The 16,571-nt window shown below is 42.0% G+C and overlaps 4 protein-coding genes across 8 annotated transcripts; 3 read left to right on the plus strand and 1 right to left on the minus strand.

Annotated features, from left to right (window-relative positions):
- Window positions 1–86: 86 nt before the first annotated feature.
- On the minus strand, window positions 87–3,838 carry LOC116920523 (sodium bicarbonate transporter-like protein 11). 2 transcript variants are annotated; one of them, XM_032926644.2, is made up of 14 exons: window positions 3,445–3,838; window positions 3,339–3,379; window positions 3,068–3,272; window positions 2,919–3,009; window positions 2,739–2,862; window positions 2,462–2,683; window positions 2,190–2,397; window positions 2,019–2,132; window positions 1,743–1,949; window positions 1,445–1,679; window positions 1,277–1,383; window positions 1,041–1,209; window positions 806–979; window positions 87–733 (listed from the first exon to the last, which is right to left on the minus strand). In XM_032926644.2, the coding sequence occupies exons 1-14, from the start codon at window positions 3,683–3,685 to the stop codon at window positions 301–303; spliced, it is 2,571 nt and encodes an 856-aa protein (XP_032782535.2). In that variant the 5' UTR covers window positions 3,686–3,838; the 3' UTR covers window positions 87–300. The 2 variants fall into 2 exon arrangements, with proteins under 2 accessions (XP_032782535.2, XP_032782534.2); XM_032926643.2 differs by having other exon boundaries at window positions 2,190–2,403.
- A 2,542-nt stretch (window positions 3,839–6,380) lies between these two features.
- Window positions 6,381–9,418, plus strand: LOC116920529. Its single transcript, XM_032926659.2, has 9 exons — window positions 6,381–6,689; window positions 6,761–6,841; window positions 6,961–7,287; window positions 7,356–7,497; window positions 7,559–7,686; window positions 7,747–7,896; window positions 7,955–8,100; window positions 8,160–8,985; window positions 9,065–9,418. Exons 1-9 carry the CDS (start codon window positions 6,482–6,484, stop codon window positions 9,196–9,198), a joined length of 2,142 nt encoding a protein of 713 aa, XP_032782550.2. The 5' UTR covers window positions 6,381–6,481; the 3' UTR covers window positions 9,199–9,418.
- A 580-nt stretch (window positions 9,419–9,998) lies between these two features.
- LOC116920525 lies at window positions 9,999–13,744 on the plus strand. Of its 4 annotated transcripts, none has more exons than XM_045171861.1 (11): window positions 10,005–10,152; window positions 10,334–10,424; window positions 10,836–11,153; window positions 11,205–11,291; window positions 11,350–11,667; window positions 11,731–11,872; window positions 11,936–12,063; window positions 12,124–12,288; window positions 12,357–12,502; window positions 12,562–13,351; window positions 13,417–13,744. In XM_045171861.1, exons 3-11 carry the CDS (start codon window positions 11,000–11,002, stop codon window positions 13,548–13,550), a joined length of 2,064 nt encoding a protein of 687 aa, XP_045027796.1. In that variant the 5' UTR covers window positions 10,005–10,152; window positions 10,334–10,424; window positions 10,836–10,999; the 3' UTR covers window positions 13,551–13,744. The 4 variants fall into 4 exon arrangements, with proteins under 4 accessions (XP_045027795.1, XP_045027796.1, XP_045027798.1 ...); XM_045171863.1 differs by having other exon boundaries at window positions 10,023–10,208; XM_045171860.1 differs by lacking the exon at window positions 10,334–10,424 and having other exon boundaries at window positions 9,999–10,152.
- A 520-nt stretch (window positions 13,745–14,264) lies between these two features.
- Window positions 14,265–16,362, plus strand: LOC116920542. Its single transcript, XM_032926671.2, has 8 exons — window positions 14,265–14,562; window positions 14,639–14,791; window positions 14,922–15,090; window positions 15,185–15,312; window positions 15,382–15,516; window positions 15,583–15,725; window positions 15,796–16,057; window positions 16,121–16,362. The coding sequence occupies exons 1-8, from the start codon at window positions 14,361–14,363 to the stop codon at window positions 16,240–16,242; spliced, it is 1,314 nt and encodes a 437-aa protein (XP_032782562.2). The 5' UTR covers window positions 14,265–14,360; the 3' UTR covers window positions 16,243–16,362.
- Window positions 16,363–16,571: the final 209 nt, after the last annotated feature.

Here is a 16,571-nt window from a genome sequence, read left to right on the forward strand (position 1 = left end):
TTCACCAGTATGATAATACAAGACGAACAATTTAAGAATAACACGATACTGTTGCTCGTACGACTAACGGAACAAGAGAGATCAGGTAAAGTTCGAAAATTGTATCAAGTACCTCAGATGAACGCAAAGCGAAACGTCAGAAAACAACGACACGTTTCTAATGCGTTTAGTTCATATACATTTAAGAAATACGAGCATCTTAAAATTAAATTAAAATTACTACTCTTTTTAAATGTCCGAATTATTTAAGAATTGTATACTTGACTGAACATCCGGGCCGACACCGGAATTGCTGGAACTTTAATGCTCGCTACTGTCCAGCGCTTTGAGGAAACGGCGTTCTATGAGACGAGGAACGACGAGGTGACGAATGGGCAACAACGAGAGGAGAATGACCGGGAAGACCATCTTCATGTAAGGCCATGGCACGAAGCCAAACAGACACATGAGCAGCAACTGGGCCAATTGGCAACCAGTGAACTGATGGATTTTACGCTGCGGAACACGACGAATGTAGTGATTTGGCGGATAAGCGGATTGCTCCGTAAAGAAGAGCATAATGCGTTCAAACATTTGGTTGCCACCGAGACCCGTGATGGCAACGTAGAGGAACAGGCCGTTGAGAACGGCTGGTGGGATGTAGGCCAATGGATAAGGAAGCAAAAGAATCGACAAGCCGATGAGAATGTGCGAAAACAGAACAGTTAATCGGGTTTCACGCACTCGAACAATTCTGCAATCAATAATGAATTGAAATTTTAAACACTGAATTAACACTGAAAATGGCGGTTGGATTCGAATTTACATTTGGTAGACGTGTCCTTGATGTACTCGCTCTTCGACATCGGCCAACGCACGGGCGTGTAGTGGAGAATGAGGTACAAGAGCGTGCATCCATGGCAATCCAACAGCTGACAAAGCAGCTGTTAAAATAGCCATGACAAACAAATCCCAATGATAGGCCGGTCCCTTTTTCAAACTGAGCAAAAACGAAAATGAATTTCAACATGGGAGAATAGTTGGCAGGAAAGAGGTCTTACTTATTTAAAGGGGTATTGACCATGGCCGATGAAATATTCTGATCCATCAAAATGAGAAGGGATAAAGCAAAACCCAAGCCCATAGCACCGGCTATAGCCAATCCCGACAGCCGTTCCAGCGGAGTCACCGTAAAAACACTGTCGCTATCGTCGTATCGGAAAGGCTCCGCTGTAAATGGCAACGATAATGAATTTTAGTAAATTAAACTGTAACATCAAAACAAAGAGAAGTCTACCTTTGACATCTTGAAATAAAAAGGAACCAACAAAACTCATAGTGAGCACAGCAATCGGCAACGCGTAGTCGGCCAGAGCTTCCCGTTTGCCGGTCGAGAGAAACGGCCTGAAAAAGCAAAAAAATTGAATTCGACCGCTTTTCAAAATAAATTTGTAATTTGATTTACGTTTTTTTGAAATTGAAGATGAAAACGCCAACCCAGACGGTGCCCAGCATCAGAAATAGAAACAGCACCGAAGTGGCCTGATTGCATTCGACGGGCTCATCGGTGGCAATGACATCGTGATGGCCGTTTTGTGTCTGATTTAACAAGTAATAAGTTAAGGTCGAATTAACGTTCCTTTCAACGTCCCCAATGTTATCGTTTCGACACTGAGGCGAGCTGTAATTCTTCTGAAAATCTGTTATCCAGAAAATGTTTCATTGATTAAAATGTTACGTAAGCGGATGCGAAAAAAACTCACTTTTAGCCGTGTCACGGAACGCATCGACGCAGAAAGCGATTGAAATGAAAAGGCCGAAAATCTCCTCGGTCGAACGAGTACACCAGCACATTAACCGTGAAACGTTAAACAGTGAAAACAAGAGAAGGAAGAAGGCGCACCAGAGACCAACGCATCCATACATGGCGTAAAAATCCAGCTCGAAATCGTCGCAGATACTAGAAATGACTTGATGGTAAACAAAATTATCTTGTTAATTCATTTTCAATCCTACCAATACAAAAATTTAACATATACCTTTGATGTAAAGTGCTAATGGAGCTGTTGTCAACATAATCAGCAATGGCTGACCACCAAAAAAGGCAAAGAACAAACCACCAATGGTTTGACCAACAATAACTTTGCGGACACCTTAATAATAAAATTATAATTAAGATAATTAACAGCTGTAAAATAAAAAGAGTATACCAATTTTTCCGTTAGTGTTGTGATCGTTTAGCACCCCAAACGCAATGGCAGGAAGTAGACAAGCGAAGTAAAGAAAGAAAGTGGTAGACATGACCTTCTGTGGTGTTTTGGGACCAATGATACCATCGACATAGTCTGAAAGATAATGGGGCAGACGGCGACAAAGATCTTCTCGAATGCCTTGTCCAAATTGACAGAATTTCTTTACCTTTTTCTACGCAAAGAAAAAGTTTTAAAGCAGATGGAATTAAAAAATGTTCAACATCATGTACCTTATTACAACTCGTCTCATTTATCGACTGGAGGCTGTCCACTTTGATATGGACGGATGAACGGCTTTGTTGTTGTACAATGACAAGCTCTTTTGCTCGTTTTAACACGAGCTCCTTGAATTCCTCTTCGTTGGTCACTTCCAACAGCTGCCGTCGTAGATTTACATCGGCCAAAAGAGTGGCGAATGTACGACTTGTTTCTAGCCCATTTTTCGTCCCTTTCTGTTACAGTTATTATGTAATTAATTCAGTCATTACGGTAGACTGTTCATCTTACCTCTTTGCCAGGGCACAAGATAAGCACAAACAACTGGACATCATGGCAAGTCTCTCCCATATTTGTTGGATGTTTCAGCCTCATTATTGCAATACGACGTTGTGCCAATGATGGAATGTCACCCCTTTAAAAGAATTTCCTTATTTTAACTTGTTTATGTGACGACAAAGTTTAACTCACATTGTGCAGAGCCAAGACTCGTCGTAATCAAAGATATTGACATTGTCCCTTGTGCTGTATGTCGCTTGAATTGTCTTAGCCAAGGATGGAACTTAAAATTTCAATTTCTATGTTATTTCAGTCGATAGAGTGAAAGTTGATTTAAGTACCAATGTCGTGGGTGACGAGAATTGTTTTGGCTTCTTCAACTACAGCAACTGGTAGGTCCATTTTGCCAAGTAGAAGATCAACCAGGTCCACAGGCGTCGAAGTCTGTGCCGCTTCATCATCTAGAAGAAGGACGCACTGTTCTAGAAACTGTTCGACGTCAATGGTCGGTCTGACTTCACCGTCAAAATCCTGAAGAGGCAAAACCTGCAATTCACGAAGAGTTGCGTGAAAAATTACTGATTTAATACAGCAATTAATATTCAAATTTACCTCCTGTTTCGAGTACAGCAAATTGACTTCTTCTCCATCATCTGAATAATGTGTAACAAAGAGGGAATAGGTAATCAGATTTTTAAATGAATTTCCTCTTACTAACCAAAAGTCAGGTGCCATTTGTTGTCGTGAAAAGACCAGATTCCGCCTCCATCGGATCTATTTTCAACGTTTGTTAACCGCTGATGTTTGCGGTTAATAATAGACGGCGAGCTGCGGCAAGAGCCATTCCCGATTGTGTTGAGGCTCATCGCGTTGTGACTGGGCGAACCGAATTGCGACGAACTGTGTTCTGTTTGATAGCACCTTATTGATTCCACAGCTTCCTCGGTAATGACCTTCATTTGACTGTTGGTCACGAAACAAATTAAAAAAACACTGTCACGATCGGCTGTTGATACGAGGCTAATTGTGACACTATTCGACAAGGCCGAGTTTTAATGCTTCGTTAGTAGTCTGAAGCACGAGTGAACAGTGTACCCAACAAACCATGCAAGTAAGCTATGCAAAGGTGTCAAGCAAGGTCGATCGAAAAATTTCAAAGAAAATGCAGGGGGTGTAGGTTGGAAAAAAGGTGGGTGGTTTATCGATTTTTGTTTTCATGTTTAGGCCTATACAAATAGTATTTACCGCACCTGAGCTGAGAGTGTATAAATATCTGACCCTCACCCCTCGTGGAGAAAGAATGTACCGCTACTGATTGGCTCAGTGTTCACTTTGTCTAGAGAATTTGATAATTCCTTGTGGAACATTCTAGACCGATTCGCAGTACTACATAGCTAAATGTTAGATGAACGTTTGTCATATTAAAACATTGTAACATAAAGATTGAATCCATGGTTATGTAAGCATTGCTTACATAATACACGACTATAAATGATTACTTAAACTAAATTTTGACAGAAAAAAACATTTAGAAGAATGTGGTCCATTCGAACGTATTCTAAGAACTGATGCCGCTGATCGATATAGTCCTTCAGGTTTCACTAGCGATTCCGCGAAAGTGATGAAATACAATTTCGTAAATGCATTTAACCCCGTACTACTTTCCGTAAGGCGTAAACAATTTACCGCAATTTCATACAACATGGAATACGAAATAAAAACTACATATCTTTCAGTGTCAGAATGTTTTGACCGCGTTGGAGCGACATTGCCGTCGTGTTTCCCACCCAATGAATTCCGCATAGTTAAGCGTCAGGTGTACATCACGTAACAAGAATTTCAGAAATTTGTCCACGTCTGTGTAACCGGTGGACTGACAAATTCCAGTCAACACGAACGAATGTGATGGAATTTCCACCTTCCACCAACAGGAAAGGTGCTGGTGGTATCGTCACCAAAGATTAATTACACACCTAACAGGATTTTTTTTTTTTTGCTTTGACTGGGAACAGTAACTTACACGATAAGCAAAGTTAAATACAGAATGTTTTGTTTTTTAAAATACTGTGCAAAACCGATAACGAAAATTAATATTCATAGTTTTGGGAAGACGGTTACGGATCGGATTTCGAACCGGGGTCGTCTTTTTGCTTTAGGATCTTGTCCAGACAAGGAAATTAAAACCCCTATAGGGTACAATGGGAAGGGATAGTTAACCGAATAACATTTTGTAGATGAATAACATACACGGAAAATTGCCCAGAAGCATTTCAGGTGATTGAGTTTATGCCTCATCTGTTTTATCGCCTCAAGTGGTTCTTTATTTCTTTATGTTTCGACAGTTCCGAGAAAATGCAAATTGTTCAAGGATTTTTGCCACTGTCACAAAACTGGGGGAAGGGGCATAAAAAATCCATGATGGCCACTTCCCCTTTCTTTCCCTAACTATTCAGCCTCTACCTCTAAAAGTTACCTTTCAAACTAGGGTTATTTTTGTTTGCTCCGGATTGTCAGATTCAATTCGTATGGAACTTAAAATGTTTTTTTGTAAGTTAAAGAGGAATTTCAAGTGCCTCCCGATATGGGCATATGACCTCTAGACGATGAAATGAAATATGGAAATTTTTGTAGAAATGCGGGCCTTTCACAAAGTGATGATGAGAGAATTTCAAGAAATTTTGACAAAGAGCCTCACCGCGTCATTTGCGTATCTACGCAATCAAAAAACAAAAGCAAGCTTGATAAAATAAAGGCTGATGCTTTTCTTCCAGTGGTTCACGTCATTTTCAAGGTAGACGTGCACAGCCTACGGTCCTTGATGTCGTTCAAGATCGCTGAACTGGCCTTTGACTACAACCGCCAATCACGCCCCCCTTTCACAATTGGACACATACTGCCTACCCAAATGTTTAGTGCTATTGTTTCTATTTGAAATCAAACAATAAACAGGGCGTTTATCATAGTCAATTATTAATAAAGCAAACGTGCGTCGATCTGTCAGCTGATTGGTGAACTGACATCCCGTCATGTTGAATGAATAATTGATGAGGCTGACTAGTAAACCTTTTAAGCGTAAGATGAAGCGATATCTAGTGAAGCTTAACCAGTTCTCTGAATTGCTATTTGACGTCTATCGACAAGCTTTGTCTACGAAATGGACAGTTCGTATGCACATTTTTACCTGTTGCATCGCTTATGATCAGCAATTAGGAGCTGTGTTCCTGTTACGTACGTACGTATGTCGATCAATTTGTGGAAAGTGATGTAAGGTCGGTGAACTGTGAATAGCAAACCCGAATTGATCTTTATTTGCTGTAAGGTCAATACTAAAATCTATTCAAATACTCAAATATTCCAGCCATGTAGAAATACGGTTTTTTAACGAATAAAGGGAAATCAAATAACAATGACAAATCATAGCAGACTATGCCCGCACGGAATTAGTGCTGAAATTTCGGAAGCCCCATTTTTTTAAAACGAGACGTGCCGTGCAGGATTTTCAAGGACAAAAGGGTACTACAGAATGTAATATTTTAAGAGAAAACAAAAATGAGATCTGACATGCTGTACTTGCCCATAGTGTCATCGCACTTTTTGTTTTCTTCCTCCCTAGATTGACTGATGATTGGGTTGAATATAAAAGGAGATTGGGAAACCATTCTCTGACTCAAACGAACATCAGCATTCGAATAAGCTTCTTATTCCCAATCGCTGCTGCAATTGATTTCAATTCTTTTACCTATTTATTTCCAAAAATGATCAAGTCAATCAGTTTTCTGCTGTTCTTTTTCGTTGACTTTTTCTACGTTACGCAATCGTGTGATGGTAATCACGGAGTCGTGGAACAGGACTGGGAATTCCGTAATATCCAGCAGTCTGACGTTTACGATCCCTACCGTTACGTGAACATCCCCTACCTGATTCCGTATTACTATCCGACGAGCTCCAGCATCCAGACGTCAGGTAAAACAGCGATTGATTCATTTTACTGTTATCTAATTATTTACGTAAATTTTTAATTCTCTTTAAAATAGACAATTACGAAGCGAGGACGCCGTCTGCTAGCAAATTGGGTTTCTCCAATCCGTTCAAACATTTGCAACAGACTCCGAAAAGTAAGTCCATCATAACAATCTTTTATTTTGAATTTGACAACAGTAACAGAAGAGTGCTATAGTTTAATTGGCTTCAATCACAACATCAAAGAATATTTTTTTTTTTCGAAATTTTACAGATGAAGTTATCGAAGATGCGGCTGAAAATCGATTTTTCGGCAAATTGAGTTTAGCTTCTTCTTTATTAAGCAATACTGGCTTGTTCCAGAACATGTTTGGTAACAATGCTGCCATTGGCGGATCCCATCACGGGTTGAAACCATTTTCCAAAGTCAGTAAATGGTTGCCCTCGTCCAATAATCTGGATTTGTCCAATGTGCTGTCCAAATTCGATACATGTACGGCTGCGAGCCAAGAGGAAGGTATCTGTGTTCCAGGTGTAGCTTGTTCTTTCTTCGGTGGCCGGCCAAGCGGCTCTTGTGACGTGAAAAATGTTTGTTGCATCAGTAAGTTCAACACAATTTCCTCTGGAACAAAGCAAAGAATAAAATTTTTATTTATTTGATGTTTTAAGATGCTGTTGCAAGCTGTGGAAGTACAATCACGCTCAACAATACTTACTGGCAATCACCGACGACCTTACCGTCTTCCTGCTCGTTGACTATCAAATTGGACCAGACATTGCTGGAACAGGGCCAGGAAATTGCGCAAATCCGGTACGAGTTTAAGCTTTTTATTCAGAAGATTGGAATTAAAGACGTGCTTTTCTTTGAACAGTTTGGATTTCATGTCGTTCAGCATCGGACAACCGAACGCTGACGGTAATTGCGCCACTGACGTTTTTCGAGTGAGCGGTGCCGAAAATTTAGTACCCGAGATTTGCGGAGATAACGCCGGCCAGCACAGTAAGATGTTTACACCCACTTTTAAGATATTCACATTTAATTTAATTTAAAATTCCATAGTGTATTTGGACGTCCCTTCAACTGGAATGGGAATGACCTCTTCGTCGTCAAGAGAGATTAATCTTTCATTCCAACTCGGAGCTCAATCAAGTGCTTCGCGGATGTGGAACATTAAAGTCTCCATGTTGGCTGCTGGCTCCAAGTATCTCGGTAATTGAATTCATTGATTGATTATTTGAAATATCTTTAAAATCGCTGTTGATTGCAGCTCCCCAGGATTGCCTGCAGTACTACACAAGTCCTACGGGCAGAGTTCGTTCGTTCAACTGGCAAGATGTTGGTGGCACTGCTACACGACAACTCAACAATCAAAACTACAACATTTGCTTCAGGACTGAACTCATTAACCGACAGGTAAAATGATTAACTTCTAAAATTTCTATAATTTAATTCAATACATTTTAAAAAATTAGAGAGCCAATGAGATGTGCTTGTCCGTTTGTCCGGTTAAAAATGGAGGCGATGCTTTCCTCTTAACTACTCCAACCGCTGCCACCAATCCAGCCGCCATTGCGGCTAATGCCCAAGCGGCCCGTGACGCAGCTAAACTTGCCGCAGCACAAACCGCCCTCAATTCAGCCCAGTCAGCGTTAACAACGGCGCAAACTACGCTAACAACCGCTCAAAATGCCGTAACGGCCGCTACACCGGCCAACATGGCCGAGCTACTGGCCGCTGTGGCCACAGCGCAATCCAATCTAAAATTGGCGCAAAACAATCTCGTCACAGCTCAAAATGCCTTGTTGGACGCTGGTATCGATGCCACGCCAGAACAAGCCCAGGCCGTTATAGACGCCCGGGCAGCTGTGACAGCAGCCCAGACGGCCCTTACAGCCGCCCAGGCCGCAGCGAACCCTCCTGAATTGGTTGCCGCACAATCTGCGTTTGTTACGGCTCAATCATCGTTCAACTCAGCCCAGTCCACTTTTAATAGCGCTCAAAGTTCGTTTAATGCGGCGCAATCAGCATTTGCTGCGTCTTCTAGCGCCGCCGCTGCCGCCAATGCTGCCGCGTCATTTTCGTCTTCTTCCGGCACGACGTTCACGACAACCACAACAACGTTCGGACGTCAAGAGCCCCCGGTCGATGAAAAAGCTGGAGAAGTTACTTACGCAATTTGCCTGTACGATTATCTGCTCATCGATGGCGGAAGAGATGCCAACAATGCGGTGGCGGATCGTTATTGTGGCAATCAAATGAATCCGGCAACAGGTGGAAGCAACAGCGTCCAAGTTTGCTGTAAGTTTTTTTATCAAATTAAATTGAAATTCTATTGAATTAGGGTTGGTACACGAACTGATTTGAATATCTTTAACAGCTCCAATCAAACCATTCCGGATTACGTATCACACTGATGGCACTGAAGGAGCAGTGGCTGCCGGTACGAATATCCTTCCAGCAACGGCTGATACCGCAAACACTGGATTCTGTCTAGACTTCCAAGAGCGATAGATTTAATCCAGAACCGATTGGGAAATCATTTCATTTAAAATATCCGTTAAATGAAATTGAGAGAGCCATTTCTTAGTTTAATGTTAGCATGGTGACGGATTTAGTTTAGTTCATTTCTAATTCTTTCGGTTGGTGTTGAATTTGGCCGTCAGTTGAAATGAAATTGTATGAATCATGGCATATATTAAAATGGAAATAAAAAAAAGGCATTTTTCAATAAGTAATTATTTTTAAACAAAACCAATTCTCAAGAGGCGATGCAATTTAAATATTTATCTATTTGCTGTCTACTGCATACCCTCTCCCCATCGCTTTCTGCACCTTTTCCAAACCATAATGGCCGACTTTGGCCGATCGACCAATAAGAATCGAGGGAGGAAGGGTGAGAAAAAGCAAAGTGCGTCTTATGAGTCATTTTTTTTCAGTGGTAATTTTTTTCTCATGGTACAAGAAAAGAAAAAAAAAGGGCGGGGGACTTTTTTTTGTATCTCGAAAGTTTATGTAAATCCAATTTTTTCATTGACCTTGACATTTTGTCTAATCTCTAAACAGGATTAAAAACTGCTGAAATAAGGAAAAGGAACTTTTTCAATTTAAATATTATTTAAATTAATCAAGAATTTATTCCTTTGTTTGCTTTAAAAGTTAATGGACATTATTGTCTTTTAGGATTCTATGCTTAGCATGTTTAGCGCACCGTCAGAACACAGCGCCCCTAGCGGCTGACTGTGAAACGAAAGCCATATGGCCGCCGCCACCGCCGCCATATCCATCCCTCAGTTCCCCTAGCGGCCCGACGGTGCAATAGCCTAGTATGGCATAGGAGCACCGTCAGTCTGACGGTGTAATAGATTTCTCGTGATATGCAGAAATTGGCAAAGCTTTTCCTTTCCTTTTTTGCTGCGAAGCCTCTCGTCGGTCAGTCACTGTCGTCTCCTCCTGACAACACGACAGGTAAATTCGACGTTATTTCGTAACCTTTCACAGCGCATTGCTTTGGTGATTGATCGGTAAAGATGAGCCTTGAACCTGCGTCTTGAAAATTCCACAATACTTTGGGAACTGGCCGTTTTCACGCCAAACCCTTGGTGTCCCATTCCATCCATAAACTGCGTTTTTTTGTCTCATTTTCCAGATTTAGAAAAAAAATCACAGAAAAAGATATCACAAGGTCAACAACACCGGCGATATGTTAATTCGATACAGAAGTAACCAATGCACACAAAGTATGAACAAATTTTGTCGTCAGTGTGCTCTGTATCGGGAAATCCCTTACCCCCTTTGCATGATGATCCTTCTCAACTCGAACGAAAGGCCTTTTTTAAAATTCATTTCTGTAGCTAATCAAGAGCCAGTCAATGCTGAATTACAACAGTGTAAGAAGAAAAAACATGAATCGTTGCGACGATGTTCATTGAACTGTGATTCTTTGCCAACGTATGCCATTGACCATACAAACCCTGTCTGTCCCATCGGCCTCTGTATTCAAATGTTGTGTCGTGTTCACCTGAGTTCTGCACATGAACGATGAAAACGGATAACCAGACAACGTTTTTTTGTTTGGTCGGGGAAAAAAATTGTCCATTTGATGTATCGGTCCTTGCACAATACAAAACTTTTTTTGTTGTTAACCTTAGTGGGAGAGGAACTTCGAAAGAGAACGAAGATGACAAGTCCAGCAGTTTCTCGTGCCGGAGTATATAAGCCGGAGCGATTCGGACCATCATCACAAGTCCTCTTCGTCCTCTCAACAAGCGACTACATCTTCTGAAAAGATTAATTCTAAAGGTATAAGTTGAAGATGTCGAGAATTTGTTTAATTGTTTGCGTCGCATTGATGTTGCAAGTCTGCCGAGCTTACTACGGCCACTACGAGCATTTTCCATCGTCTAATCCGTACGAATTTGCTGCTCATCCTTGGAATTATGTCTACAATCCAAGCGCTCGTGTTCCAGGTATAATTGCGTAAAATTTTAGGTGTATTTTCAAAATCAAATGACTTACAGTCTCATCAATAGACCACCAGTTCGAAGGGCGTGTCATCAACAGACAACAGCCCAGCTCCTATCCGTTGTGGAAACATTCAGCCGATAGTGAGTCCAATTTTTGTGTGTTTATAGCCTTCATTTATTAACTTCACAAATGTTTTAGATGAAGTGGGCGAAGGTGAAGTCGAAAGCCGATTGTTCAACAGGCTAACTGCCAATCTTCTCAACGCTGGCTTTTTCAGCAACAGATTCGGCAACAACGTTGGCAATGGCAAACCTATTCAGAATTCCAGACCATTCTCACAGATCAACAAATGGATTCCGTTGACTGTGAATCCCGATTTTCCCAGCGTCATCTCGAAATTCGAGAGCTGCACGACTTTCAGCGAAGAGGAAGGTATCTGCGTTCCAGGTGCTGCCTGTTCGCTGTTCGGTGGTCGGCCAACCGGCTCCTGCGGCCTGAAAAGCGTCTGTTGCATTAGTAAGTGTAAAATAATTTATCTTTTGCAAAGAATCTAAATTTTAATGAGTTTTTTCATGAAAGATGCCGTGTCAAGATGCGGGACTACGATCACGCTCAACAACACGTATTGGCAGCCACCAGTTACTTTGGGCTCATCGTGTTCGCTGACCATCAAGTTGGATGAAGGTTTGCTGGAACAACCTAAAGAAATCTCTCAAATTCGGTTAGTTCTTCACCAATACACAACATGAATATTTTAAATCAATTATTTTTAATTCCTTTGCAGTTTGGATTTCACTTCGTTCAGCATCAGTCAGCCGAATGCCGAAGGTAATTGTGCCACGGATGTGTTCAAAGTCATCGGGGCTGACAACGTAGTACCTGCCATCTGCGGAGACAACGCTGGCCAACACAGTAAAGATTTCGTTTCCTTTTTCAAAAAAATTTGATTAAACATAATTCAAATTGTAACAGTGTACTTGAACGTACCTTCCCGTGGACCTTTGAGATCCGGCAAAGCGGTGAACACGCAACCATCGAAAGAGATTACACTTAATTTTGAATTTGGCGCTTTGTCAACAGCTGCACGAATGTGGAATATTCAAATTTCCATGTTACCCAAAGGCGCCAGTTTTCTCGGTAACAAACAGGCCATATCCTTTGATGAAAACAAAAGTAACACCTGTAATCATTTGATTTTCGCGTAGCTCCTCCGGATTGCCTTCAGTATTTCGCTGCTGCTAGAGGAAGAATCAGTTCGTTCAATTGGCAAGATGTTGAAACCACTACGACTCGTCAGCTGAACAACCAAAACTACAACATTTGTTTCAGGACTGAAGAGATTGAAAGAAAGGTACGAATTAAAGTTAAGCATCTTGTGCAATATTTCATACGCTGATTTCGGTCGTACAGAGAGCCAGCGATATGTGTTTGTCTGTTTGCCCAGTGAAAAACGGAGGTGACGCTTTCTCCATAACAACCCCAACCGCTGCCACAAATCCAGCAGCAGCGTTAGCCAACGCCCAGGCCGCTGCTGACGCTGCGGCAGTCACTGTTGCCGAAGAAACTGTCACAGCAGCCCAGGATGCCTTAGCAACAGCTCAAACTGATGTCACAACTGCTGAAGAGGCCGTTGCGGCCGCAGAGGCCACTTTGGCCGAACAAGAAGCTAATCTTGCTGCTGCAGGAGAAACATTGACTCAAGCGCAAGTTGATCTCACCACTGCACAAACAGCTCTTGAGGCCGCAGGAGCAGACCCGCCAGCAGAATTAATCCAGGCGGTTACGGACGCTGAAGCCGCAGTTGCCGAAGCTCAGGCCGCAGTGGATGCAGCGCAAGCTGCCGTGAATCCTGCCGAGGTAGCTGCCGCCCAGGAAGCTCTGACAGCAGCTCAAACTGCTTTGGTAGATGCTGAAACAGCTGTTACGACCGCCGAAGAAAATTTGGCTCTCGCTCAAGCGGCAGCCACCGATTCCGCCAACGCAGCCGCTGCTGCCTCCGATTCCGCCTCACTTTTTGGTGCCATTGGCACCGTGTTTACTGCAGCTCCGGCTGATGGAGTTACCACGGCTACATGCCTGTACGATTATCTTCTAATTTCCGGCGGAAGAGATGCGACTAATATCGAAGCCGATCGTTATTGCGGAAATGAATTGAATCCAGCCGGTTCTGCAGGTCAAGCTGTTAGTGTTCCAGTGTGCAGTAAGCTCATTTTTAACGATATACAGTTTGAAACACTTGCGTTTAAATGTTTTTAATTGTTGCAGCTCCAATCAAGTCGTTCAGGATAACATACCGAACCGATGGCACGGAAGGAGAAGTAGTTGAAGGACTCAACACTATTCCTGCGCCAGCTGATGAATTAAACACTGGATTCTGTCTCGTCTATCAAGAGAAATAAGACGAGGAGTTTATCCCTCACATTACGCTTTATGCAAATGTACTGCGTGATTTTTATATCTTTTGGTGGCGGTGGAACTTGTGAAACTCTCTGATTACTCGCTTTCTTTCAACACGTCTAGTTTTTGGGAAAACGGTGAATTGTTTTACGATTTGAATTGATTGTTTTACTTTAAAATAAACGGTGTAATGCTAGTAAAAGTTTACGGTGCGGGAGTCATCTTCATCGCCATCATCTTATCCTACCGACTTGGGTTTGCCTGCAGTTGTTTTGCCTCTCGATCAGGTGAGGATTCGATTCAAGCAAGAATCATGTCAGTGACGACTAGAAGTATAATCAACGATCTTTCAGTTTCTATTTAGAGGCCTTTTTTTCTGGTTCGTCTGAGGGTTGGTTCACACTTTACAATCTTCTAAATCGCCGAGTGGTAACCTTGGATTTACGTAATTGTCTCTTCTATACTGACGTTTATAGGAAATCACAACAGTGCAATAAGAACAAATGACTTGAAACTCACGAACGCGGACTTCCCCGACGAGCGGCTGGCCTTTCATATTTTCACACAAGTTTAGAGCAATAAAATTATAGTGAGTCGTATAAATATTCTGAACCAATTGTATTTTTTATTGATTGCCCTTGAAATCTGTGAAGCAAATGGGAGGCCGTTGGCCCTTCAACACTTTGTTTTCGTTTGAATAAAAACGGATGGATGTTTGGATGTCGTCTTCATTCGGTTCGAAACGACTAAGATCTGTTGTCTAAAAACGTCAATTCTTTGATACTTTTCTTGCACTCAGTGGACTTTTAAAAATGTTTAACAAATACTTTAGCCTCTTTGGTCTTTTCTTAGTCCCTTGCTTTTGGCAAACTGTTCAAACTTGTGATGAGAATTCCAACGATTCGCAAGAAGACTTGGCTCATGATTCAGTGATGACAGAAGCTCGTAGATTCCCATTTAATCCTTGGCTACCTTACTACTATTACATGCCAATGCCAGTCGAGTATCCAACAGGTATAGTACGATAGTATAAGCTTCATGATTACGTAATAATTAATACTTTTTCTTTGCTTTGAAAAAACAATTGCAGCTATGAGTACGAGGACATTCCCTGCGTTCGTACCTTTTACAAGCTGTACAACTCCCAACAGGGAAATGGGTATCTGCGCAGAGAGCGGAGCTTGCATCCGAGGTGGTGGCCGTGCCAGTGGCACTTGTGTCCTGGGCCGTGTCTGTTGTGTCAGTAAGTATTCAAACGTTTTGTTTTACTGATCTTTCCTCGAATTCTTGCTCCCTCGTACTTAAAACGAGTTGTTGCTCGTTGTCCGCCATGTTTTGGAACGTTTGATTCAAATTCTGTTTTTAATTCAAAGACGTTGTGTCCAACACCTGCGATGATGAAGATCGGAACGTCGTTACCTTGGACAACACTTATTGGCTGTCTCCGACGACTGGCCTTAGTTCTACGACGAGCAGCTGCGGTTTGACAGTCAAGCTGGACGCCAAGTTGCCGGAGCAAGGAAAGGCTGTCTGTCAAGTCCGGTAAAGTTTAACACATACAGTCCTCTGATAATTGAATATTTTAAACACTTGAAAAAAAACTTTATTTCATCGTGAAATGGCCTTCTGTTTTCAGTTTGAATTTCGTACTTTTCACCATCGCTCAACCGAATTCGGAGTCTGTTTGTAACACGGACACATTCGATGTAGCAGGAGCCTCTAACAAGATACCGACCATTTGTGGGGACAACGAAGGACAGCACAGTTCGTTTTTACTGTTGATCACACATTTGGATGTTGGTTAAAATTTAATGTAATTGCGATGACTTTCAGTGTACCTAAATGTGCCATCTTCAGCCACCTCTCCTACCGACCTGCAGTTGTCTTTCAACTTTGGAACGAATTCGAACTCTATCCGCGCTTGGAACATTCTCATTTCCATGATACCTTGTGATTCGGCCAATCTCGGTAGGTATTTTAAGATTAAATATTACTAGAGGTACATTATGTTATTACTATTTGCGGGTTCCATAGCGCCATTGGACTGTCTGCAATATTTCACCGCACGAACGGGAACTGTGCGTTCATTTAACTGGAGGGATGTTGGAGGAACGCGTACCCGACAATTAGCCAATCAAGACTATAGCATCTGCTTCAAAACAATGCCCGGTTTTACGGTAGTATTTCATTTAAATCAAATCCTAATGCCCAGTTGATTGTTCAATCATTGCTTTGGCCTCATTGTAGAAAACTTTATGCTTGACGCCATGTACGGTAACCTCAAATCAGTTGCCATTCAGCATCAGCGTAGCGTCTACCCTTTCACCAGCTGGGCCTAGGCCTGGCCAGAGTCAACTTGTCCCTTTGAATTGTAATAACGATTTCCTGGTCATCCCAGGTGGGTTCAATAGTGGAAAACCACCGTCCGTCGATGGCATGGCGTACGATCGCTATTGCGGAGAGAGGCTCAATGCCTTGCCCGGCAACGGTGCATCTACCACTATCTGCAGTGAGTTTCTTTCATTCACCATTTGATCCTATTGATTCATCTGCATTTATCTTTGATGAACAGCGACTGCGACGCCATTTAGACTTTTATTCCGCACGAATGGCGACGAGACGACGACGTCGCCAACACCCGATTCGCCCACCAATGGAAATCGTGGATTCTGTCTCACCTTCCGAAATCAATAATTCGCAATTCAATCGGCTAAAGTGTTATTGCCATTCTGTTTTTCTATTTATATTTGAGGTGTGGTTTTCTGTATTCAATGTAGACTCATGGGGTTTAAATAAAAAGGTTTTTACGCTGCACATCCATCACAATGTAAGAGTTTGAAAACGGACAGTTGTCCAGAGGTTTCAATTTTCTTGTTGCACTTTTCCATCAGTTTTGTGGCCAATTGCCCATTTTATGAACCACGACATGATCTCCATACGCAGTGGTTGTTCACTCGAACTAGTCCAGTTGCATAAAGTAGAATAACATGCATAAACCAAATAGGATTGGATGATTGTAAGCA

Source organism: Daphnia magna, linkage group LG4 (genome assembly GCF_020631705.1).
Source record: "Daphnia magna isolate NIES linkage group LG4, ASM2063170v1.1, whole genome shotgun sequence".
NCBI lineage: Eukaryota > Metazoa > Arthropoda > Branchiopoda > Diplostraca > Daphniidae > Daphnia > Daphnia magna.

Excerpts from the sequence above, each read along its gene's own strand:
- LOC116920542 (XM_032926671.2), top strand. The coding sequence starts at position 14,361 with ATGTTTAACAAATACTTTAGCCTCTTTGGTCTTTTCTTAGTCCCTTGC. Across the intron at positions 14,563-14,638 it reads GCCAGTCGAGTATCCAACAG|CTATGAGTACGAGGACATTC; the intron begins GTATAGTACGAT and ends AAACAATTGCAG. Across the intron at positions 14,792-14,921 it reads GGGCCGTGTCTGTTGTGTCA|ACGTTGTGTCCAACACCTGC; the intron begins GTAAGTATTCAA and ends TTTAATTCAAAG.
- LOC116920529 (XM_032926659.2), top strand. The coding sequence starts at position 6,482 with ATGATCAAGTCAATCAGTTTTCTGCTGTTCTTTTTCGTTGACTTTTTC. Across the intron at positions 7,498-7,558 it reads CAGGAAATTGCGCAAATCCG|TTTGGATTTCATGTCGTTCA; the intron begins GTACGAGTTTAA and ends TTCTTTGAACAG. Across the intron at positions 8,986-9,064 it reads CAACAGCGTCCAAGTTTGCT|CTCCAATCAAACCATTCCGG; the intron begins GTAAGTTTTTTT and ends TATCTTTAACAG.
- LOC116920523 (XM_032926643.2), bottom strand. The coding sequence starts at position 3,685 with ATGAAGGTCATTACCGAGGAAGCTGTGGAATCAATAAGGTGCTATCAA. Across the intron at positions 3,010-3,067 it reads TCTCGTCACCCACGACATTG|TTCCATCCTTGGCTAAGACA; the intron begins GTACTTAAATCA and ends TGAAATTTTAAG. Across the intron at positions 980-1,040 it reads GTCAATACCCCTTTAAATAA|TTTGAAAAAGGGACCGGCCT; the intron begins GTAAGACCTCTT and ends GTTTTTGCTCAG.
- LOC116920525 (XM_045171860.1), top strand. The coding sequence starts at position 11,000 with ATGTCGAGAATTTGTTTAATTGTTTGCGTCGCATTGATGTTGCAAGTC. Across the intron at positions 11,668-11,730 it reads GAAAAGCGTCTGTTGCATTA|ATGCCGTGTCAAGATGCGGG; the intron begins GTAAGTGTAAAA and ends TTTTCATGAAAG. Across the intron at positions 12,064-12,123 it reads AGACAACGCTGGCCAACACA|TGTACTTGAACGTACCTTCC; the intron begins GTAAAGATTTCG and ends AAATTGTAACAG.